The 25,252-nt window shown below is 50.3% G+C and overlaps 1 protein-coding gene across 7 annotated transcripts in view; it reads left to right on the forward strand.

Moving 5' to 3' along the window:
• The window catches only part of RIMS3 (regulating synaptic membrane exocytosis 3), a 42,805-nt gene extending 21,652 nt beyond the window's left edge, over nucleotides 1-21,153 (forward strand). For 4 of the 7 annotated variants that reach the window (XM_043876730.1, XM_043876731.1, XM_043876733.1 and 1 more), the window contains 7 exons: nucleotides 244-409; nucleotides 777-1,024; nucleotides 6,422-6,563; nucleotides 10,181-10,293; nucleotides 13,783-13,884; nucleotides 14,226-14,365; nucleotides 15,242-21,153. In XM_043876730.1, coding sequence (XP_043732665.1) covers nucleotides 808-1,024; nucleotides 6,422-6,563; nucleotides 10,181-10,293; nucleotides 13,783-13,884; nucleotides 14,226-14,365; nucleotides 15,242-15,454 — 927 coding nt within the window. In that variant the 5' untranslated portion in view covers nucleotides 244-409; nucleotides 777-807 and the 3' untranslated portion in view covers nucleotides 15,455-21,153. Of the gene's footprint in view, nucleotides 1-240; nucleotides 410-776; nucleotides 1,025-6,421; nucleotides 6,564-10,180; nucleotides 10,294-13,782; nucleotides 13,885-14,225; nucleotides 14,366-15,241 lie in introns of all 7 variants that reach the window. The other 3 variants (XM_043876729.1, XM_043876732.1, XM_043876735.1) reach the window with 2 other exon arrangements.
• Nucleotides 21,154-25,252: the final 4,099 nt, after the last annotated feature.

Genomic DNA, 25,252 nt, shown 5'->3' on the forward strand with positions numbered 1-25,252 from the left:
TGGCATTTAAACATTTCTAAAAAGTGTTGATGACATTGGGACGGTCTTGTGATATAACATTAAGTGAAAAATAGCAGGATAGAAAATTGTATTGGCAGGATGAGTTGTTATTTTTTTAAATGTGTAGAAAAGAGACTGGGAGGAAATAGGTTAAAATGTCTGTCGTGGCCGCCTCCCAGTCATGCAATTAAGGGTGATTTTTCCTGCTTCTTTACACTTTTCTGTCCCACTCCCTTCAAGCAGGAGGACCCCTTCGGCAGTCTGCCCAGCTGGAGCCACATTTGTTCTCTCTGCTCTCATTACTGGCTGTGAAAACAACAGTCACGCCTGCTGAATATTTACACTTTGCCTGACACGGTTCCAGGCACTTTCATCTGAGCTAATTTAATCCTTCCAACAATCCTATGAGGTAAGTGCTTCCGTTTCTCATTTTGCTGAGATGCTCACTGAAACCCCGGGATGTTTGGTCACGAGTTCACACAGCTAGTATGTAGAGGCCCTTGGAATTCAAGAGTGGGTCACATGCCTGCACAGCCTCCACCTTCCCTGCCAAACCAGGTCGCTTGTCGGGGCAGCCACATGCTGGTGAGAACAATCGCATTGATGGAGCCAGATTCTGTGCACACCCTTTACATGGATCTGTTCATTTAATCCTCGCGACCTCAGAGAGGCTGAGTGCCTTGCCCAGGGTCACACAGCTAGGAAGGGCTAGGGCTGAGGTCAAGTGGCCCGGGGTCTGATGTGGGACCCCTTTCTCTCTGCCCCTCCCACTGCAGGGTTGCCTGAGGTCCTGCCGCCCCGTGGACCATGTTTAACGGGGAGTCAGGTCCGGCCTCGGCTGCGGCCTCCAGGAACGTGGTGCGGAGCTCCAGCATCAGTGGGGAAATCTGTGGGTCCCAGCAGGCTGGGGACGGCGCCGGGACCAGCACTGCCAAGAAGCGACGCAGCAGCCTCGGGGCCAAGATGGTGGCCATTGTGGGCCTGACCCAGTGGAGCAAGAGCACGCTCCAGCTCCCCCAGGCTGGTGAGGCCGTGGGGCACCCCACGCTGGGGGTGGGGGGGCACCTCACCTTGCAGTCACAGGGCGCCCAGGGGCTGTCCTCGTGGGTGTACACTCCCACCCCCACAAACGCTTAATGTCGCAGTACTATACACCAGTGTGTTCTGAGTCCAGTCTGTGTCCTGACCCACTGACTCCTCATGTGCCTCTCTGAGACAGGTACTGAAGCACAGAGAAGGGAAGTAAGATGCCCTAATCTGCACAGCTGGTAGGTGGTGGAGTCTGGATTCAAACCCCAGCATCGGGCTTCTGAGCTCATGCTCCCAACCTTTATACTCTGCCACCTCTATCTACAGACTTACCCACTAATCAGCAATTATTCATTATACAGCCATTGTGCTCCTAACACCATGCTCAGACACGGCCACTTCACGGACACATCCAGGAGATTCAGTCTCACCTGTAATGTCTGAGTTTCTTAAGTACAAATAGCCGCACATGTATGTTACAATCCTCAAGAGAGACACACACGTAAAGATACGTGCCCTACATAGTCACGTGGCTAGCACACGCAGTCGCTCAAAAAAGCTACCCCTAGTGCCAGGAGAACACAAGACATCCATTCACACTAAACATGATCACAATAAAACCAGCTGTGCAAACCATACACAGTCCTCTGTACACAGATGCACAGACCCAGATTGTGGAAGCACAGTAACATATATGTACCCTCAGTGGCCCGTGGTCACAGAAACACATCACACATGTGTACACACATACCTCAGAAAGCTACATTCAGACACTACCTTAATAGCTACCTCCTGATAAATACATTATGCTTTCCCAAACAGCTGGTTATAGAATCCCACTTATGCCCCAGACTGGCGGGTGACCCACCTCGTCACACACAGTCAGCCCTGGAGCTCATGTCACAGAGGAGCCAGCCTGCCCTCCCCACCAGGACCTCCTCCCTTGGTGGCATCAACCCAGACACCAGCTGGTTTTGTTTTAAAATCTCTTCCTGCTTATTTTGCTCAGAGTAACAACTTCCCTAAGAAACCTTCAAATAGGCAGCTGGATGGGGGTGGTGAGGGGGTGGGGGCGCCAGAGGATCTGGGGAGAATGCTCCTCGAGACTCCCGGTTGGGGCTGGGGGTGGGGGGATTTTTCCAGGCCTTAAAATAGATTTTCACAAAGCCCTCCACAGGAGCATGTGGGATGGTCTTTTCCAGCAATCAAGCTGCGATATGGTTTCTGGCTCAAAGAAATGCCAGACGAGGAGGGGGCTTGAGATTATTATCAGCATCCCTGGATGGGCATGGCCCCTGTGAATGTGCCTGACACTAAGGGAGTCGGGGAGATGGGGATCTAAGAATCTAGGAGTTGGGCTAGGACAGGACCAAGGGGTTGGGAGACTAGACTAGGACAGTGGAGGGGATATTGGGCCCCAGGAGTCTGGCTTTAGGAAACCAAGCCCTGCTGATCTCTGGCTGAATCAGCTGACTCAGCTTTAGACCCAAAGGTCTCTTCATGCCCAGATGATTTGGAGAGACACTGTTCCAAGGCCAGGGCAAGTGCCTGAGTCACTGAGAGACATGTCAGTGATATGCCTGGGACTGTCCACCTACCCAGACTCCACAGTCAGCAGGCAGGGATTGGAGCAGACACCAGGATGACCTCCAGCCTTGTGGAGAAACAATCAATGACGGGGCTTCTGGATCACTTGTCTCTGCACAGTGCAAGGGCACGGCTGGAGGCCTGGGGGGCCAGGGGAATTGCCCACTGCCCTTTTAACTGAAGGCCTCTGAATCATCCAGTTGCCAAATGTCAGAGCAGAAAGGGGCCCTGGAGACCCTCTGGTCCGTTGTACTCATTTCATTGATGAGGCATCTGAGCCTGGAAAAGATAAGGACTTTAAATTGACCTTCAGAGAGACACCCTGTCATTTACTACCTGGGCAGCTTAGGCAAGCTACTTCACCTCTGTGAGCCCACTTCCTCATTTATAGCATGAGGACAATAATACATGCCTTGCTGAGTTGTCCAGGGGACTGAATGAGATAGGATAGGTAGAGGTACCCCCACCTCTTGCCTGACACATAGTAGATACTTGGTAAATTGTTGGTCATTATTACTGATGGTCACACAGTAGGGCCAAAAAAGAAGTGACTTCTTTAGCCACCCCTTGCTTGTAGCATACTCCCCTCCCATCTACAGTTCCTTGTCCCTGTTTTTTTTCTCCCAGGCCTTGGGGTTGCCAGTGTCCCAGTTTAGAGCCCATCCTCCTGGATGGGACAGTCTGACCCCAGAAGGAGGTATGGGGCTGGTCACTGTGGACACTGGCCCGGAAGCTCTGTTCTGGGGTAAGATCCTAGCAGTGTGACCCTGCTGTCCCTGCTGCGATGGCCCAGTTCTCTGAAGGGCAGGGCTGTGTAAAGTGGGGACAAACCCCTCTCTGGGACCCAGTTATTTGGGTTCTGGGTCTGCCCATCCCAGGATCTTCCATACCTCTCATTGACTTGAGCCTCGCCCATTCCCTCCTCTTCATTTCAAAGCCTGGATGATTGCACCAGCCTCCCCTCTAGTTCCTCTGCTCTTTGCATGTTCCTTCCATTTTATTTTCCTCATGTTGCCCTAGAATGGCCTTCCAAAAACTCACCCTGAAACTTTAGAGGATTAGTCCTGGCTCTTACTTGAGGGACGTTGAGAAACTCACTTTCCCACTGGGCCTCTGTTTCTTCTTCTGTAAAATGGAGCTTCCTTCTAGATCTAACATTCTTTAGGTTGTGGGAGCAGAGAGGAAAGTGGGGTCAGAGTTTTGGGTTTCCAGGACACAAGTGGGCTCTGGTCTGGCCTTCAGCTGGGTCCACACAGGGCCATCTTTGGCTGTTCTTGCCTTTGATCAAACAGAGCTTCTCTTTTCAGTACCAAGGACAGCTGCTGCCTCGCTCTGGGCTCTGGGCTCTGGACTCTGGACCAGGGGTGGGGCAAGGGCTCAGGATCATTCCAGGAGATCCCCTGGGGAGTGCTGTTGGAGGCTGACTTCCTCTTCCTTGTTTGTGGTGGGATAGATGGGATGGCTCCTGGAGTCTGTTGGTCCCCAAGGACCACAGAATTGTTGCAAGCAACTTGGTCCAATTCTCTAGGGAGAAAGACTACGTAAAGTTACTTCCTAGATCAACAGGGTTCAGATACTGGACTGGTGTGAAACCAGTAGAGGAATTTTCTCTGAGGTTGCAAGACCTTCCTCCCCACCCAGAGACATAGAACTTAATCTCTGCTGAATCACATCTCAAACCAATGTGGAGTTGGTGGAGGGGAGTGAAAAATAGCACATCAGTGGACTGGGAGCCAGTGGGCCTAGGTCTCACTCAGTTCTATGAGTGCCTGGACTTTAGGGTCCCCATCTATGAAATGACAGGGACATTTCAGGATTCTGTAACTCCCCTAAGCAGTGGCTTACAGTAGGTCGGGCAGCTCAAAGAAAGTAAACTTTCTTCAAATGGGTCAAAGCTTTCCCAAGCTCTAGAAGCAGGGGGTTTGGAGTCATGAGTAGTAAGGCTCTGACTTCAGCTCAGGGTATATGTTGGGGGAATTTGAGGAGAAGGAAGATAAAGTGCGGCCCCCACAGACCCTTCTGTCTTCTAACTGGATTAGAGGGGCTGTGGCAGTTAGGACCAAGGGACAGGGCGAGTCTCCCCCACCTACAATGATTACCCAGTCCCGTGTGGTAGAACACACACCATTTTTTGGATTTGCATCTATATATATGATTGAGCAGATGGGTTCAACTCCTAGTGCTGTGGTGTGAAGGTCACGTGCATGTGGCAAACTATGTCGTGTGTACATATGACAAAGACTTGGTAGGACCATTTGTGACTGTGTGACTGATGTATGAACATAACACATGACCTTGTGTGTGAGATCACTGTATCAATATGTGTGATTGTTGGTACTCTGTGTATGTATGCCTGAGTGAAAGAAATGCATGAGCTAATATGACTCTATGTGAATATGTGTGTGTGTAAGAAACACAGACACTTTGATGATCTTATTGATTCCTGGATAGTAGCTATTCCAATATCCCAGAAGCTAGGCAGGTTTCAGAGAAGACATTCCTCCTTACCAGCACCCCGACTCCCAGTCCCCCATCCCACTCACTAGTGATGCTGCCCCTCTCAGCCTTTCTTCTCCCACTGGGACTTCCTGAAAAATAAGTAGGGCGAAGCAGGAGGATAAAGTCCCTGTTTTTCCCAGGCTGGGGTCTTGAATATCCTTTCCCAACCCACTGCTGGGTGTGAGTGGGAATTGCCAGGGTGACCAGCTCCACCTTCCCCATGCTTCTGTGCTGCCTGCCTCACCCTGGTCTCTCCCCATCCCTATAAGCAACTCCGCTCTTAATTTGCCTGGGCCTCTAACCAGTGACAGCAGAAGGTTCCTTTGGTACCGTCCCTCTCAGAGTGACACCACTTCCTTCCCCATCAAGAGCCTCAGGCATACAAGCTCCAGCAGGGGAAGTCCCTGCAAACCCACAAGCTGTCTTCTGCCCCCTCACTGCCCTAGCCCTGCCCCCAGGAGGAGAGAGTGTCTAGAGGGACCACACTGCAATGCTGAGGAGGTTGCCGTGGAAACCAGGCAGGATGGTACGCTGCTCAGAGAAGCAAAGTGTCCCATGTTCCTTGCAAGACAAAAGAGAGGGGTTAGAGATGTAGAGCCCCCCCCCTCCCCAGACAGGAGGTAAAGAGACACTGGGGGTAAGCTCTCAACACATAGCTTCTGAGGTTCTTCCTCAAGCCAAAATCAGTTCAGGTCAACCTAACAGTCTCTCTCTGACTTCTTTCTCTAGTGGCCTTTCCACACACAACCCCCTCCACATTCAGAGCCACATTGACAGTGGGTGGTTAGTTTGCCCGTGACCAGAGTTCATGTGGATTTTTTTTATAGGACCTGTGAAGGTTTCACAGAGGTGGTTTGTGACCTCTGGGGGTGATAGGGTTCATGAGAGTATTTGGAAAAGGAAAAACAAATCTGAGGATTCTGGAGAAGGCAAACTTTCCAGAAGAAGAAACTTAACCCTTTGGGGCAAGGGCTGAGATTGAGTGGGAAGGTGTGGGTCAGGGGATCCTGGTGAGGATGAGGCTGAGGAACAAGGGCTGAACTCGGCTGACTCCCCACCCACAGCCCCAACATCTCCACTCTGCCTTCAGCCACCCTTCTCATCTGCTTTGCGTCACTGCGCTGAGCAGGACCAGGGGTCAGGCTGTGGGCTGGCTCTAGAGGTCATCTCAGCATTGCCCCTGCCTCCAGTCAGAGCCCTGCCTATCCTGCCCCCTCCCAAGAGGTTGACTTCAGCAGTGATTTCAGCGAAGCCTCATCAGCGATCTGACCTTCTTCCCTCTCTCTGCTTCGGGGCGGGGTCACAGAAGGGGCCACCAAGAAACTGCGCAGCAACATCCGGCGGAGCACGGAGACGGGCGTTGCCGTGGAGATGCGGAGTCGGGTCCCTCGCCAGGGCAGCCGGGAGTCCACAGACGGGAGCACCAACAGCAATAGCTCCGATGGCACGTGCGTTCAGCCCACCCCTGCCGTGTCCCCACCCTCCACCTGGGTCCTCTGGGCACCGGCGCAGGGCTGGAAAATCTGGTTGGGTTTGCAGGCCAGATATCTGAGTTCTTCTGTACTCCTGCCTCCCTTGGTCCCCAACCCCTGGACACCAGCCGCCTGGGCCCCAGTCTTCCTATTGCTCCTGGCCGCTGTTCCCCATCAGAATACTCCAGTGGCCCAAGAGCAGCCCATCCCTTTGGGATGTTTCATGCCTCCCACCTCCCAGGACTCACCCACCTTTCCACTCCAGAGGAGAGAGCTAGAAAGGAAAATGGGCTCCTAAAATCTTTTAAATGCAAAGCAGCTGGTACAGCGCAGATGAATGGCATTCTCACAGGTGGACTTACTTGGAGCTTAGAGAAGGAATTTGGACTAGATTGGTGTTTTTTCAAACTGGGTGGTGACTCACAGGCAGGAAGTCAAATCGGTTTAGTGGGTCAAAACCAACATTAGGAAAGGAAATAGAAAATTCAGGTATAAACTATGGAGGAAGGAAGAGTTACCTTGTGAGCTTCTTTTTGTATATATAGATGCACATAGTTCTATGACGTTAAATGTATTTCTTACATATACATATGGGTTGCAGTCAAAAATTTGAAAGTCTCTGGGTTAGATATTCCCTTGATCTCTTCAAATCTATGAAATGATGGATATATGACTAAGATTTTCTGAATCAGCTTCATTAAGGCTCAATAATTTCAGAATTCTATGGCCCTATTATTTGAGATTCTATGATCACGTCTCAGTACTATGCCTGCTTCTGTGAATGCGAGTAGCTGCTTGAACTTGTCTTACCATATGCAGGGCATTGCTGGCTCTTCAGATCAGGGCCTCTTATTCTGCAATCTACCAGCCACTATCAGGCCCGAAAGAGTGTCTCAGTCAGTACAGTAGCCCTCAGGGATGTTGGTGCTCCCAGTCTCTCCATTTTATACGTGGAGAAACTGAGGCACAGGAAGAGGGTATGGCACCTTCCCAAGGTCACAGCTATAAAGTGATAGTGAAGTCAGGTTTTGAATTAAGGACATTTGACCCCAAAATCTTTGTTCACAATCTCAGCACTGTCTATACTAAGCTCCTGAAATTCTGTGACCTCAAGAGTTATATTTCCTTTTGTTGTTATCCTTTCTCTTTTTTAAAAAACTGAAGTATAGTTGATTTACAATATTATGTTTCAGGTATATAGAAAAGTGATTTGGTGATGTTTATGTATATATTATTTTTATGACTCTTTTCTATGATAGTTTATTACAAGATATTGAATGTAGTGCTCTGTTTATATTTTAATATAGTAGGGTATATCTGTTAATCCCATATGGAGGCAATTTATGCCTCCATCCCTCCCTCTGGTAACCATTATGTTTGTTTTCTGTGTCTGTTTCTGTTTTGTAAATAAGTTCATTTGTACTATTTTTTTAGATCCCATGAATAAGTGATATCATATGGCATCTGTCTTTCCCTGTCTCACTTAGTTCGCTTAGTATGATAATCTTCAGGGCCATCCATGTTGCTACAAATGGCATTATTTCATTCTTTTTTATGGCTGAGTAGTATCCCATTGTATGGGGATATATTTTATATATATATATATATATATATGGATAAATATATATATTTATGGATACATAGTACACCCACCTTCTTTATCCATTCATTTGTTGATGGACATTTTGATTGTTTCCACATCTTGGCTATTGTGAATAGTACTGCTTATGAACATTGGGATCATGCCTACTTTTTTTTTGACATATACACACTATATTTATTTATTCACTTTATTATTTATTTTTGGCTGCACTGGGTCTTTGTTGCTGCGTGCGGGCTTTCTGTAGTTGCGGTGCAAGGGCTTCTCACTGCAGTTGCTTCTCTGGACACAGGCTGTAGGCACATGGGGTTCAGTAACTGCAGCAGAGGGGCTCATTAGTCGTGACTCTTGGACCCTAGAGCATAACAGGGCTCAGTAGTTGTGGTGCATGGGCTTAGTTGCTCTGCAGCATGTGGACCAGGGATCGAACCTGCGTCTCCTGCATTGGCAGGCGGGTTCCTAGCCACTGCGCCACCAGGGAGGTCCATCACGCCCGCTTTTGATACTATGTGGGATGGGTGCCTAGCCTTGGGAATACTGAGTTAAAAGGTGTTCTAGTGTTCTTGTTGTGATGAGAAATATTTCATCATATATATATATATATATATATATATATTCATAAGGCATGTTCAGTAAACTCCCTCTGGGCCATTGATATGTCTGAGACCTAAGAAGTTGAAATAACTTAGCAAACCTGCAAAGTAATTTTTGGTTCTACTGAGGTGATGACTTTTATAACCAGCCTGTGTTTTACAGATCTGTGGAGTTTTGAGGCAAGTACATGAATCGAGACTGTCAGCTATTCATTTAGCCTTTTCAGATCCCACTATCCAAAAAATGTGATGTTAACTCTGGCCAATACAAATGGATGGACCTCAAAGCCCCTTTCTAGGGAGTGGAAGCTGAGCCTGGCAAGGGAGAGACACAGGCCCTTCTGATAAGTGTATTCAGCCTGTCTCCCCTTCCTGCCTGTCTCTGGCCAAAGGGGACTCAGGCCAAAGGGTCCAACAGGGGATTGCTTCTGGGACAGCCTTTTCTCTCTCGAGGCAGGAGCCTGGGCTGTCCTTCGAGATCTGGGAATATCCTGTGGTCCATTATAGCCTCTGGGCAGTTCTGGACCAGCCCCCTCACCTGTCCTTTCTCTTCTGGCCACACCCAGAACATCTGGGCTTGAGGACATGCAAAAATAGCACATTTCCTATGATGGTCACACCAGCAGTGGCAATAGCTACCGGCGATTGTTTCCTGCCTGGAACTTCTGCTCCCTCTGCCCTAATCCTCACCATCGTCCTGTATGAGTTGAGTGTTTTGTAGGCAAGGCAAGTCTCCTACCTCTTGGAGCCTCCGTTTTCTCATCTGTAAAACTGGATTATAGCTCCTGCCACCTACAGTGGTTGTGCAGATGAAACCATACCCATTTGGAGCATGTAGTACACTGTTGGCATCCGGCCAACTTTCAATCACTGTCAGTTTTTCTCATTACTATTTCCACCCACAGCCGTGGACCACCCCCCCCCCCATCACTTGTCATTAATCTCAACCCTGTAATTGTGTTATTTTGGTCTCAGTTGCTGTTTAGGGCACCACCTAACATTCCTGACTTGGATTTCAAACTCATAGTCAACTCAACCTCTGTTTTTGGAACTTGCTCCAGGCATTGAAATATCTGACCTTTGTCTCTGGTTCTTGGCATTAACACCCCCGGTGAGGACACAAATTATCTAGCAAGTCCTGCCTTTTCAGGGTCACCTTAGAAATCCTAGCGCTTGAAGATTTAATATCATGATGGTTAGTCTCTTTGCTCAAGTGACATCAAAGTCTTTTTCTGTAATGTGCAGATGAACAGTTCTGTTCGTCCCCAGTCACAGTGGTATACTTTCAGTATATCCAGGGGAGACTGGGGACACAGAGGGAGTACCCAGTGCCCCAGGGGCAGTGCTACTGCCTCCCGCCACCCAGATACCCTCACATACCCCTCTGCCCCCTTCTCCAGGTTCATCTTCCCCACCACCCGGCTTGGGGCCGAAAGCCAGTTCAGCGATTTCCTGGATGGGCTGGGACCAGCCCAGATTGTGGGGCGACAGACGCTGGCAACACCGCCAATGGGTGAGTCTTTTTCTTTTATTTATTATTTATTTTAATCTTGGCTGTGCCGGGTCTTCATTGCTACACGTGGGCTTTCTCTGGTTGCAGCCAGTGGGGGCAGCTCTCTAGTGGTAGTGCTCGGACTTACTGCAGTGGCTTCCCTTGTTAGGGAGCACAGGCTCTAAGGCTCTCAGGCTTCCATTGTTGTGGAGCATGGGCTTAGTTGCCCCGAGGCAAGTGGAGTCTTCCTACACAAGGGATTGAACCCATGTCCCCTGCATTGGCAGGCAGATTCTTAACCATTGGACCATCAGGGAAGTCCTGGGTGAGTCTTCTTAAGGGCAGGGTGAGTAGGGCAGTGGCAGCCACGCAGCAGAACAGGTGAGCTCAGCGGGGGCCCCACATGATGCAATACAAGCCGCAGAAAGGAGCCCTCTCTCTGGCTCTTATGCCAGTGAGGAGGCGTCAGCACAGCGAGCCTCTGTCCCTCCCACAGCAGAGAGGAGAAGGGTTCCAGCCTTTCTCTGCTGGCCACACTGCAGCAGCTTTTCTGGCACATTCCCTCCCTCACATCGCCACTCTCACCCACTATCTCACCGCCTACTATGTGACCGGCAGTGCTGCTGCTGCTGCTGCTAAGTCGCATCAGTCGTGTCCGACTGTATGCGACCCCAGAGACGGCAGCCCACCAGGCTCCTCCGTCCCTGAGATTCTCCAGGCAAGAACACTGGAATGGATTGCCATTTCCTTCTCCAGTGCATGAAAGTGAAAAGTGAAAGGGAAGTCGCTCAGTCGTGTCCGACTCTTCGAGACCCCATGGACTGCAGCCCACCAGGCTCCTCCGTCCATGGGATTTTCCAGGCAGGAGTACGACCGGCAGTGCTAGTGTCAGGCATAAGATGGTGAACAAAGATTATCGTGGCATCGACGTCCATGGATTCTGCTCTGTCACTGATTCTTTGTGGGATCTTGGGCAAGCCACGTCCCTTCTGTGAACCTCGGTATGGTCATCTGTAAGATGGGAATAATAATGCCTGCCTTAGTTCTGCAATCTGAAGACAATTTTTTGAGTCCCTGTGTGATGCTTGCATGAAATATTTCATTTACGCCTTAGAAACTGTGTCTTATTTGACTTGTTACTTCTAACAGTGCCTGGCACCTAGAAGCCTTTTAGTAATTTTCTTATCCCTCCTCTCTGTAGCTAGCAAGTACTCCCTACGGTCTATTCTTGGTCCTCTTAGCTGCAGTTCTGGCTCCTTCCCCTTCTCTCTCCCTCAGATTCTGGCTGTGTTGGCTTCAAGCAGCAGCTCCCAGGCTAGCTTCCCTAGAGATGCCCGCTCGCCTCCACCCCTCCCTCCCCATCAGTCTGACCTGAGCAGTGTCTGACCCAGACGTCTGCACTCAGCCCTCACATAGACAGTGTCTAACCTTCGACCTCGCAGCAAATGAGAAAGTTGAGTGCAGACAGTGCCCTGCTGTGACCATGCAGTGGAGCTGACATTCCATTCCAGGCCAGGACTCCTCCCACTGCACTGCCCTGTCTTCCTGGAAACGGCTCACACAGGAGCCTTTGTCTACTGGAAGAGGGTCCATAGGGACCCTCAGAGGGTAAGTGGCAGTTCCCATCTGGCTCCTGGGTGGGATTTGGCTAATTCCCAGTCCTTGCTTTCAGGCTTTTAAGGGCCTGGAGAGTCTGCTTTTTCCAGCTCTAGGCCCAGCCAAGGACTGGGAGGTGGTGAGAAAAACCAGCCACTTGCACAAGGCTCATGCGCCATCGCAGCCTGGAACACTCGTGTATGGCGCCCCCTGGTGTCCCAAATTGGGAAGGACAGGTTTGCATTGGCTCTCCTTGGGGATGTTACAGTGAGAGTTAAGATTAATTAATTCCTGAGACCTCCCCTTCCCCATTCCCCATGGGGAGGTCAGGAATAGCTAGAGGGAGAGGGATGAATTGCAGGATGTCTCCTGAAAGTCATAAGTCCCCATCTTCCAAAGTGTGCAAATACACAGTGCATAATGGTTCAGACTCTAAAATGAGTGGCTGAACCCAAAGTCTGGCCCATTTTAGTTTTTCTGCATCAGGCTTATGATTCTGAACCCCCTTTTTTTGGCCATGCAGCATGCAGGATTTTAATTCCCTGACCAGGAATCAAACCCGTGCCTCTGCAGTGGAAGCAGAGTCTTAACCACTGGACTGCCAGAGAATTCCCTGTCTACCCTTCTGAAGAACATCCCAAGTGACTAGCAAAGATGGGCACAATAAAGGACAGAAATTGGTATGGACCTAACAGAAGCAGAAGATATTAAGAAGAGGTGGCAAGAATATACAGAATACAAAAAAGATATTAATGACCCAGCGAAACAATGGAAACAGTGACAGACTTTATTTTCTTGGGCTCCAAAATCACTGCAGATGGTGACCGCAACCATAAAATTAAAAGATGCTTGCTCCTTGGAAGAAAAGCTATGACAAACCTAGACAGTGTATTAAAAAGCAGAGACATTACTTTGCAAACAAAGGTCCATCTAGTCAAAGCCATGGTTTTTCCAGTAGTCATGTATGGATGTGAGAGTTGGACCATAAAGAAGGCTGAATACTGAAGAACTGATGCTTTTGAGCTGGGTGTTGGAAAAGACTCTTGAGAGTTCCTTGGATTGCAAGGAGATCAAATCAGTCAATCCTAAAGGAAATCAATCCTCGATATTCGTTGGAAGGACTGATGCTGAAGCTGAAGCTCCAGTACTTTGGCCACCTGATGCCAAGAGCCAACTCATTAGAAAAGTCCCTAATGCTGGGAAAGATTGAAGGCAGGAGAAGCGGATTACAGAGGATGAGATGGTTGGATGGTATCACTGACTCAGTGAACGTGAGTTTGAGCAAGCTCCAGGAGATGGGGAAGGACAGGGAAGCCTGGCGTGCTGCAGTCCATGGGTTGCAAAGAGTCAGACATGACTGAGCAACTGAACAACAACTCTGTACTCCTGGGACATCTGCTGCCTTCCCCCATCCTTTATCAAGGGTGGGAAGAGGCCCTCATTTCTAGGGCGTGCCTCATGGCCCAGGCAGTCTTGTATCTCGTCACCTCTCCAAACTGATATTCTTTAAGTATTTGTTTGACGTTTATTTAGGGGAGTAGCTAATGGCTGCTGTGTAGAAGGTGAAGACATCTATTGAGCACACAGCCTCCCCTGTTTTCCTGATACAGAAATCTGTCCCCAAACTTGCTATTCCGCTCAGTGAAACAGGCCCCCTCCCTTCTCCCAACCCAGCTTTCCTTTGTGATTCCCTAAGCAGGGCCCTGGAGGGTCACGCCCCCACCCCACCCCAAGGGCCCTATCAAAACATTTCTCAACTGCTTTAAATTGGCCTCTGGAGAGCAGCTCCAGCGCATGCAGTTTTTGTCCATCTTGCACGCTTTCAGCGCTGGAGCATCCTCTGCAGACTGCATGCTGTGGGCGGCCTGCCCCTTGGTCTGACTCTGCCTCGACTGTCCTCCTTCTCCCTTGCAGGGGATGTACACATTGCCATCATGGACCGGAGTGGCCAGCTGGAGGTGGAAGTGATTGAGGCTCGGGGCCTGACCCCCAAACCCGGCTCCAAATCCCTCCCAGGTGAGGCAGAGCAGCTGGGATGAGGGATCTTGGAAATGGGGTCCTGCCAGGGAGGGATTCACAGCTGAGCTCTGGGTCTAGCAAGTCCTGGCTCCCCATTGGCCTAATCAGTATTCTCAACAGTGGAGTTATGGATGGCCTGGAAGGCCAGTGAGGGGGCAGAATGGGAGGAGAGGACGGAGGAGTTGGTATTCGAGTCCATCTTGTCCACCTGCTGTCCACTGGTCAGCTCCTCCTGCTCACCCTGCTCCCCTCCAGGATCACGTGGAAGTTAGGGGATGGGGCAGGCCACAGCAGTTTCCCCGGGACCCCGCCCCATCATGCTCTCTTCCATCCCTCAGCCACCTATATCAAGGTTTACCTACTCGAGAATGGGGCCTGCTTGGCCAAGAAGAAGACAAAGGTGGCCAAGAAGACCTGTGACCCCCTGTACCAGCAGGCTCTGCTCTTCGACGAGGGACCCCAGGGCAAGGTGCTGCAGGTGAGCATCTCATGGCCAGGGGGCGGGGCAACTCTCAAAGACTGCAGACTGTCATTTTAAATGTATTTATGGTTTATCCTGTGCCAACACCTTAATACCCTCTACCCATTTTTTGTTACAACCTAGTGAGGTGTTATTGCCTCCTGTTGATTCATAAGGAAACCAAGGTTTGGGGGGATAACTCGATTGCCCCCAGGTTGCACAGCTGGTAGGTAGAGGCAGGTTTTATTTTTTAAGATTTTTTTTTATGTGGACCATTTTTAAAGTCTTTATTGAGTTTGTTACAATATTGCTTCTGTCTTATGTTTTGGTTTTTTTGGCCAAGACATGTGTGGTATCTTAACTCCCCAGTCAGGGATCTAACCTGCACTTCTTGCATTAGAAAGCAGATTCTTAACCACTGGGCCACCAGGGAAGTCCCCTAGAAGCAGAGTTTGACCACCGCCTTCTTCCACCTGGTGGTAATGTTTATCATCCCATTGTGATCCAGCAACACAGTGGGAGCTGTGGCCCAGGTCCTGGACTCGGCCTGCTTCCCTCTCTGGAAGCCTGTCATCCTGGATGCTAGGAGGCTCTGGAAGTCAGGCCCAGGTTCTAATCCCAGCTGTGCCGTGTATCTTTGGGTTAGTTATTCACTCTGAGCTACATTTCCTTTTTGTGGAAATAATAATCCATACAGCAGCTCTACCTAGATGGTTGTAACAACGGAGAGAATATATATAAAGTCTGTACACCATAATGCATACCATAAGTGCTTAATAAGCCTGGCACACCACAAGTACTTAATAAGTTGTTGCCTGAAGTCCGTCTGAGTTCTGCCTCTCACAGTCCCATCTGTGCCCTGGCTCAGCTCCTCTCGCTTCCTCCCACCGGTAGGTGATTGTCTGGGGAGACTACGGCCGCATGGACCACAAGTGCTTCATGGGCATGGCCCAGATCATGCTGGACGAGCTGGACCTGAGTGCTGCAGTCACCGGCTGGTACAAACTCTTTCCCACGTCCTCCGTGGCAGACTCTACGCTCGGCTCCCTCACCAGACGCCTGTCCCAGTCCTCGCTGGAGAGTGCCACCAGCCCCTCGTGCTCCTAAGGACCTCTGGGAGAGGCCGGGCTGCGATGTGAGAAGGGGTGTGGCCGCCTCCCACCTCCTCCCCCCTGTACATAGTCCTCACGTCTTTCTGGCCCCCTTGCCCTGCTGCATGCCCGTTGGCTACTGGGCCTGGCCCAGCTGTCTTTGGAGTCTCTAGTGCGTGCACGTGTGCGTGTGCGTGTGTGTCTGTGTGTGACCATGTTAGATCTATTCATTTGTCTGGGTGTAGTCGGTCTTGGTGACTATATGGGCTGAAACCCATGTCTCTCGGTGTCTCGTGGTAAAGAAACCCAAAGGAGAATTGTGAGGCCAGGACTCCCCCACCCCCACCCCCCTGCCGAATCCAGGGGTGGAAGTGGGGGACACGGCCATTGGTTCCTCCCGCCTGCCCCGGGCTCAGGGCAGAGCCCGTGTGTTCCCCGCCGTACCTGTCCTTGGTGGTCTCTGCTTAGTTTTCTGTCTTGTCCTTTGTTCCACCTCTGCCTCTCCCAGCACTGCTGCTCTTTTTTGAGGAATGTAGCATCCATTGCAGCCGGCCACACTGAGGCCCCTCTGGGAACCCTGACACCACTCCTTTCCACCGAGCTCTCCAGCCGCTCTTCCTCCTGAATGCACCCACAGCATATAGCAGCTCACCTAGGGCCCTGGTCAGGGCCCCGGGGAGCAGAAAGTGCTAGGGAGCTGCAGGCTTGGAGATCACTTTCTCCCTCCAGCTGACACCTCCCGCTTCCTAAAAGTGAGATCCGAGGGGGTGTCAGTTCCCAGGGCTGCAGGCCAGGTACCTTGGCAGGAAGTGCTGGTGCCTCCTCTTGCATTGTTCACCTCCGGTCTCCCTTTAAGCCTCCTCGCTTCCGACATGCCAAAGGAGCCCTCCCAGTGGACCCCAGGAGGTGCGGACTGGATGGTCTTGACCTGCAAGAGGTTGGCCTCACAGGGGATGTTGTCTACCAGGGTGGGCAGCCCCCGACAGCACCTGTGTCCTTTCCAGGCCCTGAGGGTGGCCCTGTGCCCCTTGGGGCTCATCCTGAAGGGGCCTGGCTTATTGAGGGGCCACGGAGGGTGCAGCTGCTGGCAGGAAGGAGGAGGGCTGGGACTGACTTGCTCTAAGAATCCTGTCCGACCTTCAGGGATTAGCTGCATGAAGCTGACTATTAGGGGCTCTATTTTCTTTCTTTTTTTTTTTTTTGCTCATTTCTAGACCAGCGTCTGTGTTTGAGAGCTCAGACTTACTGAAGCTCCAGCCTCTGGGCTCCCGCACAGCCTGGTTCTACACTCTATAGACCGTGACAGTCACCAGCTCTGTACAAGCAATACTCACCCCCTCGGCCTCCCCGCCTCCCGCGCTCTGCCGCTGCCCTCCGGAGAGTGGCCCGGCCTGCTCTTGACGCCGCTCCTGTCTCTGCTGTCTTTCCACCTTTGTCTGGTTGGAGCTTCCCAAAGCCACTCAAACCCTGACCTGATTGGACAGCTGGGCCCCTGGGGGTGGGCACCAGGGCCTGGACTAGACCTTGTGAGATGCCGGCTGGGAATCCTGAAGTCTGGCTCAGGAGCCCAAATCTGTCCCTCTGCTTCCTCGGGTCTAGTGTGAAAGGCGAGAGGTTGCCCAGAAGATGGACATGGCAGCCCTCAGGTCCACGACTGCAGGGGAGAAAGAGGTAGCAGGAGGGGTCAAGGTCTGGGGCCCCCGCCCCTTCCCCAGACATCACCCCCGAGCACAGCATGACTCTCACCTGCGTACGTGGGGGGAGCCGTGGAGAGGTGCTTGGACTCCATTCATCACCAAAGCCAGGTGGACATGGGGATGGATGCTGAGGCGGGGACGTGGAGACAGAGGCTCTCTGAGACAGACCGTTCTCCACTGAGGGGTTTCCTTTTCTGGCAGGATCCGTATTGGGCTAAAGCCAGGGCCTGACCACCTCCCTCCCAAGAAAACTGCCCACGGACAAAATGTGGGTGAGGGCAACAAGAACTAACAAAACGAGCGCCTGGGCTGACTTGCCGGAGCCGGACAGGAACTGTTGTGTTTGTGGAGAGAGGAGACAGCTGGGTTGAGTTTTCTTTCTCAGAAATTCTCCCCTGGCATTGGGATTGGGTAATGCATTTCCCATGGCAAAGGGCTCTGTGGTCTTGGATCCTGGGGTGGGGAGAGGGAGGAAACTCGCTTGCAGAAGAGTATTTGTATGTCTTGTGGGTGACGCAGAGCCATCACCCTCAGAATGGTGTGCAAATACTCGACAGCTTTGGAGTGGTGGGGTTATTCGTGACCCATAGGTTCGTGTAGATCTTTCCTGATGTGGCATGGAATGGTGACACCCAGACTGTGCGGTCACCCCCAGGAAACGAGAACTATCAGGGTGTCACCCTTCTTCCCCTAGGGACCCAGGAAGACAAAAGATGGGGAGCTACCAGCTGAGGCTCTGCTGGGGAGTCAAAGGCTGCTGGCCCCTTGCCTCCGGGGAAGGTTGGCTAGGGGGCACATACTAGCCAGAGGGATGGCCTGACCTGTCCTAGAGGTCGGACACTCACTAATGGGAAGTCATTCCCCACCCAAATCGACCTTAGGGGATTACCTTTAATCCTTTGTACCAAATCAAGTTAATCCAGTTACCCCACCTGGATTTTCTCCCATGAGAATGAAGTCTAGTGAGGCTCCATATACGTGTGGTGGTGAGCGGCTGGACTTACGGGTCTGTCTAGGCCTCCTAGATGCAGGGGCTTGTCTGAGAGGCTGCTCTGGAGCAAGCCTGTCCCAGTGGAGGAGGGAGCACGTGTGACTGCTGGCCTCTCCTGGAGGGGGGAGCATCCATCCCTTGAGGAGGGCACGGTGGGGAGGGGAGGAACATGATTCCTCCCAGGCACTGTTAGATGCAGCGTCACAGCTCCACGTGCCCGCTCCTCACCCCAGGGGACCCTGGGGCTGATGACAGGCTGGGCTTTTTGTCACTCCATCTCCCTCTGCTCAGGCAGGTTTCATGGAAGACGTGGCACAGACAGCCCTGCAGCGCTGCCGGGCTGTGGGCAGGAACCATGAGAGATGATTCAGAGCATCTGTCTTCATGTTTCTGCCGTGTTCAATCTGTCCCACTTCCTTCACAGACTCCTTTCCTAAAGGGATGGCTGTGATGGGCCTTTGGTATGAATCAGACTCCAGCGAATGGGGCCAAGTCTTGGTTCTTCCCTGAAGGATCACATCCCTTTTGTCAAACCATCTCCCCAACTACTCCCCACCCAGTCTCTCACCTGACCCAGCACTCTTAGGAAAGGAGGCTCTCCGTATGCAGCAAGCCCAGGCATTGCCAGCATTTCAGGGGGCCGAGAGAGAGGGTTACCCCTCTCACTCACCACTCATGGGATCACTGGTTCTTCCAGGGGCCTAACACCCACCAGGGCCAGCATGCCTGAGTTCTTCTTTACTGCCAGCCTTGAGGAGAGCGGAAGCCTCCCGCCCCCTTTAAAGACGCTAGAGCCCTGCAAGGGCACTTCTTTGGAAATGAAATGTAGCACAATCTTAGACTGCATTACCAGGAGTCCTGGCTCGCGACCAGGGTCCTTGTTCCACGCCCTGCAGCCCAGGAGAAGCTGGGCTCCCACCCCCACCCCCCAGCCGGGGCTCCAAAGCTCCTGATGACCTCTGAGTCCCCATCTTCTTCAGCCCAGAAAGCAGCAGGGCTTCAGAAAGGTTGCTCTTCTGCTTCTTTGGTTGCTTCCTGCACTGTGTAACCCTGTGGACAAATTGCTGCCTTTGCTCATCGGTGGAGAGGGTCGGGGGGGGGGGGGGGCGGGAGCGTGTCCTTCAGGACCAGGAGGCCGTCCGGCCAGCAGGGTATCTGCAGTGGCTGCCAGGAGGGGGAGAGGTCTGCTGCCCGCCGGCTCCTTTCTCTCTCCCTCTCTCTTCCTCTCCCCGGAGTTTTCTTCTCCAATATCCTGACCCAGAAAGAGGTTCCTTAAAATGCTGCTTCCTGTACTGGACTACCATTCACCTGCATGATCAGGGAGGAGATAGGAACGTAGACTCGTCCCCTACCTTCTCCCTCGAGTCTGCTTTTCACTCAGGTCAGAAGAGATTGGGGCAAAACAAAAACAGTCCTGACTGAAGGGCAAGCGTGCCCCACCTGATCCGGTGAGGCCTGATGGGAACTGGATCGGCCTGGGCTGGCTGGGCAAGGGTTATTTTGAAAGAGTGCCTGAGCATCTCAGAGTGATGTCAGTGATGCCAAAGAGAGCAACTTGGCCTCCTCGGGCAGCAGCTTTGCCAGCTGAGCCTCACACATGCGGCTCGGGTGTCGGCATGCCCCATGGTGGGACCTTGTTCTCTGACAAAGGGCTTAATCTTTCCATGTAGCAAAGCAACTTCCTCTCCCCCCAACCCTGAGCTCAGGCCTTTGTGGGCCCAGTAAGGCTGTGCCTGTAAGGGAAACTTGCATTCTCCCAGGGGCCCAGACTGGCTCGGGGAGGATGCTCGCCACAAAGCATGCGTGTTACTGCTCCAGGAGAACCTCCCCACGTTCTGGTTGTAAACTTGGCCAGCAAGGACAGGAGCCTTCAGCCTCCCAGGCAGTTCGCACTAATGCCAGGAAGGTCCTTGGGCCTGGGTTCCAGAGAGCTTGGCAAACAGAAATGGGCCCTGGGAATCCCAAAGGCAACAGAGCATCCACCCCAAAGGTCAATGGCCTGGACAGCCGGCTACAGAGAATCCAAGGCTGTTATATACAGAGAAACTGTGACCTTATGCAAGTCTCCTCCCTTTTCTGGGTCTCAGCTTCCTCATCTGCAAAACCAGAGCATTTGCTAGTTATTCCATGGTTCCCTCCAGGTTTTAAAAGTCTGATCTGGAGCTGATGAGGATTAAGAGCCTGATATACCTGGCACCTGGTCCCACAGGCTGGTTCCTTCCAGCCCTGGGGGCAGGTCCTCTCACCCATCCACGCCCAGATGCTGCTTCTGACAAGAACTCTGGGAATCCTAGCGGACTCTGCTCCTTCCCCCTCCTCGTGGTTTATTGTTCTCTTCCTCTTATGTGGTGAGATAATTAAGGGTTGTCTGCAACGGACAATGTCCAAGGTGCTGACGCGAGGTTACAGCCTCAGCTGCATCCTGCGTAGGTCAGTATCCCCACCAGCAGACGATGCTGGGTCGGGCCTCGTCTCTGCTTCTAGAACGGGATCAGTGGGAGAATCTTAAAAGAAGAGGCTCTCTGATGGGAGGAGAGAGGGAACTTATTTCCCTTCAAAGTATTTTGCTTCTTGAATAAAATATATATATATATATATATATATATATCACTCTTCTCCAGAATGCCTTTTGCAGACACCATCTCAACAGGCAGAGTGGCTGCTGCTTCCTTAGGAAAAGCTGGCTTGATTGTTTCATCCACTCCTTGAGAATGTAAATTCACAGGAGGCAGGAACCCCTTTTTTAGAATTTCCAAATGCATCCTGCAAAGAGAGAGCGGATAGGGACTGACAAGCACACTGTTTAGATAAGAAGCAATTAGCCTTTTACATTTTCTATATGCAGCATCTTCCCAAACTCGTTGTGGCTCCCAGGTGGCAGGTGGATGGCTGGGAAGGACTACCGGCTGTTTCTTACAACATTCTTGCCAATTCCCTTGAGGAGAAAATCCTTCACATGGCTTCTGCATGTACAGTATTTGGGCAGCAAAAAAAAAAAAAAAATTATTAAAGTCAGTTTGAAAATGGTTTCACGTGTTGTTTTCTGAAGATGGTTCTTAATTCTAGGAGAGAGAAAACAGTCCCAGGGGACTGAAACAAGGAAGAGGAAGATGCCTTGGCTGAGAAGCAGGAGAGAGAAGTACATCTCAGAAAAAGCCCTGAAAGGTCTGACCTGGGCATCTGGGAAATCCATTGTCACAGTATGTCACTGGGCCATAGAGTCTGACTACTTCAGGCAGCTTCCTGGCTCTGTCTCCCAGGATCCCTGCTTACAGGCCCTCAAAGCCTTCTATTCCCACATAGTCCACAAGGGATGCCCAGAACCAAACAAAGGGAAAGGTGAGACGGAGCTGAGGCCACTGCCCTTGACCCACTGCTGCTTTCTGAGCACTTGGGTCCAGAAGCTCTGCTCAGGCATGTGGCTGGGGCAGTCTCGCTCGCTCAGCCACACCGGATACAAGCAGTAAGCATAGCTGTTGACCTCCAGTGCTGTGACCCCTGGAATACCCCTTTCTTTCCTTGCCTCAAGGAAGGATATAGTCACTTCTGGGCAGTGCCACTGTCCTCTTAGGACTGGATCGGGGGGTATGGAAGATGGATAAAGTATAGCAATGTCACAGCACACGCTTGCCAGGGGAAAGGCTGACACCTGCCTACCAAGAGCCTTTCAGAGTAAACTCCACTGCTTTGCAGTTCCACTGGGCACCATCTCTTGTTGGAAGGCTCATGAGCCTTATGTCTAAGCTCTGGTGCTCCCCCAGCATCCTGTTTTTTCTTTCTTTCCCACTTCTGCTCTCTGAGACATCTCATACACTCTCATGGGTTTTAAGAACTTCCGTGCTTCTAGCCAGTAAAAAAAAAAAAAAAAGAGAGTCAGTAAAATTAAGAAAAGAGGGACAGACAACAAAACTGAGATCCACAGAGACATTCTGAAAGAGGTTCTTCAAACAGAAGGAAAACGGTACACACTTCATAGGGTTATTGGGGGAATTCAGTGAGGTAATATGTTTGAAGTGCTCAGAACAGTGCCTGGCACATAGCATTTACTATGTTTGCTGTTGTAAAGAAAATGATGGAATGGCTGAAATGTAAGAAAGAAATGTGAGCAAAGAAATGATTAGTAACTATTAACATACAGATTATAAAACTGATAATCCTTGCTTTTTAAAATTAAAGTCATGAACTAAAATACTAGAGAATGGTAGCACATAAATTGGTCCTTGGAATGTTCTTGGAGGTGAAAGATACTGAATAACTTCAATCTTCCTTAAGTATCCATTCTAAAATCTAGAGTAAATACTAAGAAAATACAAATAGAATCAAATATATTAAAAAATCCTACATATAAACTATGAAGTTTAGTAGTGTATTAAAAATGATATAATCATGATCACCTGGGCTTCCCAGGTGGTGCTAGTGGTAAAGAATCTGCCTGCCAATGCAGGAGACATGGGTTCAATCCCTGGGTTGGGAGTATCCCCTGGAGTAGAAGAGAGCATCCCATTCCAGTATTCTTGCCTGGAAAAGTCCATGGGCAGAGGAGCCTGATGGGCTACAGTCCGTGGGGCTGCAAAGAGTTGGACACAACTGAGCACACACATACGCGTGATCAGCTGGCGTTTATCCCAGAATATAAGGGTGATTCAATAGAAAATTTCACTGTGATTCACCACATCAATAGACTAAAGGAGAGAAATAATTATCCTAATGCAGAAAAAGCATTTTGTAAGGTTTAATCCTATTTGTAATAAAACTACTGGCAACTTCCTTGCTTTGATAAGAGACCACTCTAATGGCAGAAACCAAAGAGGAACTAAAGAACCTCTTAATGAGAGTGAAGGAGGAGAGTGAAAAGGCTGGCTTAAACTAAATATTAAAAAAACTAAGATCATGGCGTATGGCCCCATTACTTCATGGTAAATAGAAGGGGAAAAGGTAGAAGTAGTGACAGATTTCCTCTTCTTGGACTCTAAAATCACTACAGATCATGACTGCAGCCATGAAAGCAGAAGACAATTGCTTCTTGGCAAGAAAGTGATGACAAACCTAGACGATGTGTTGAAAAGCAGAGACATTACTCTGCTGACAAAGATCCATATAGTCAAGGCTATGGTCTTCCCAGTGGTCATGTATGGTTGTGAGAGCTGGACCCTAAAGAAGGCAGAGTGCCAAAGAATCGATGCCTTCGAACTGTGGTATTGGAGAAGACTCCGACAGTCCATTGGAGACTCTCAAGCTGTCAAGCAAGGAGATCAAACCAGTCAATCTTAAAAGAAATTAACCCTGAATACTCATTGGAAGGACTGATGCTGAAACTGAAGCTCCAGTATTTTGGTCACCTGATGCGAACAGTCGACTCATTGGAAAAGTCCCTGATGCCGGGAAAGATTGAGGGCAGAAGGAGAAGAGGGCATCAGAGCATGACACAGCTGGATGGCATCACTGATGCAATGGACATGAACTTGGGCAAACTCCGGGAGACAGTGAGGGACAGGAAGGCCTGGTGTGTTGCCGTCCATGGGGTCGCAAAGAGTCAGACATGAATGGGCAGCTGAACAACAACATACACCAAAAAGCCTGTAATAAATGTTATGTTAATGAAAACATTCAATGTATTCTCTTTAAGATCAACAGAAGAAGAATCAATTATGTTTCTTGGACCCAGCAGAGAACTGATATTGGAAGGCAAACTGCTACCTTGAAATCTGGAGAGCACACACATAGAATTAGAGCTAGTCTATGATTACCAGGGGAACCAGCTGGAGCCAAAACCTGATGGGAACACTTAAATGTTAATACTAACATTTCTGGAGGCTGTGTGTGAACTACTTTGGGTATGATCAACAATTGGAGGCTGGGAAGGGTGCATACGTTTATGGGCTTTTTTTCTAGACACCCAAAGCAGCCATGAAATTAAAAGACGCTTACTCCTTGGAAGGAAAGTTATGACCAACCTAGACAGCATATTAAAAAGCAGAGACATTACTTTGCCAACAAAGGTCCGTCTAGTCAAGGCTATGGTTTTTCCTGTGGTCATGTATGGATGTGAGAGTTGGACTGTGAAGAAAGCTGAGTGCCGAAAAATTGATGCTTGTGAACTGTGGTGTTGGAGAAGACTCTTGACCCTTGGACTGCAAGGAGATCCAACCAGTCCATCCTAAAGGAGATCAGTCCTGGGTGTTCATTGGAAGGACTGATGCTGAAGCTGAAACTCCAATACTTTGGCCACCTCATGCAAAGAGTTGACTCATTGGAAAAGACCCTGATGCTGGGAGGGGTTGGGGGCAGGAGGAGAAGGGGATGACAGAGGATGAGATGGCTGAATGGCATCACCGACTCGATGGACATGAGTTTGAGTAAACTCCGGGAGTTTGTGATGGACAGGGAGGCCTGGCGTGCTGTGATTCATGGGGTCGCAAAGAGTTGGACACGACTGAGTGACTGAACTGAACTGAACTGAAAGTAGAGATCTGAGAAAAACCTAGTGGTCTTTTTCAGGGAGAGGGTAAAAGTTCTGAAAAACATCCAGAGTCTCCTCCATGACAAAGGTCTACTGTCCAGGGAAAACACTGAAATGACTCATTGGAAAAGACCTTGATGCTGAGAAAGATTGAAGGCAGGAGAAAGAAGGGAACAACAGAGGATGAGATGGTTGCATGGCATCACCGACTTCATGGACATGAGTTTGAGCAAGTTCTGAGAGTTGGTGATGGACAGGGAAGCCTGGTGTGCTGCAGTCCATAGGGTTGCAAAGAGTCAGATGTGACTGAACTGAACTGACCCAACCCTGGGGAAGGGCATTTTCCCCACTCAGGGGCCCCCTAGATTTCCTCTCTCACCTAAGAGGAGATAAAAAGCTCAAAAAACACTTATGAAAGTCATGACACGGGAAATGGACCCATTAAAAAAACGAGGTGCAATCATATTATAGAAGGCTTCCTCTACCCCACAACTTATCCCCTACAAACAGGGATCTAATGGCTTACAATTGAAATAGCTGCAAGACACAGCCTATTAGTGAAGCCCCAAATCAAGAGGGGAGATTAAAAACTGGTCATCAGCAGAATTTGAAAAATCTATGACACCTATGTGCATGAGACCATTTAACCGGTCTCATCCTCTGTCG

Source organism: Cervus elaphus, chromosome 20 (genome assembly GCF_910594005.1).
Source record: "Cervus elaphus chromosome 20, mCerEla1.1, whole genome shotgun sequence".
NCBI lineage: Eukaryota > Metazoa > Chordata > Mammalia > Artiodactyla > Cervidae > Cervus > Cervus elaphus.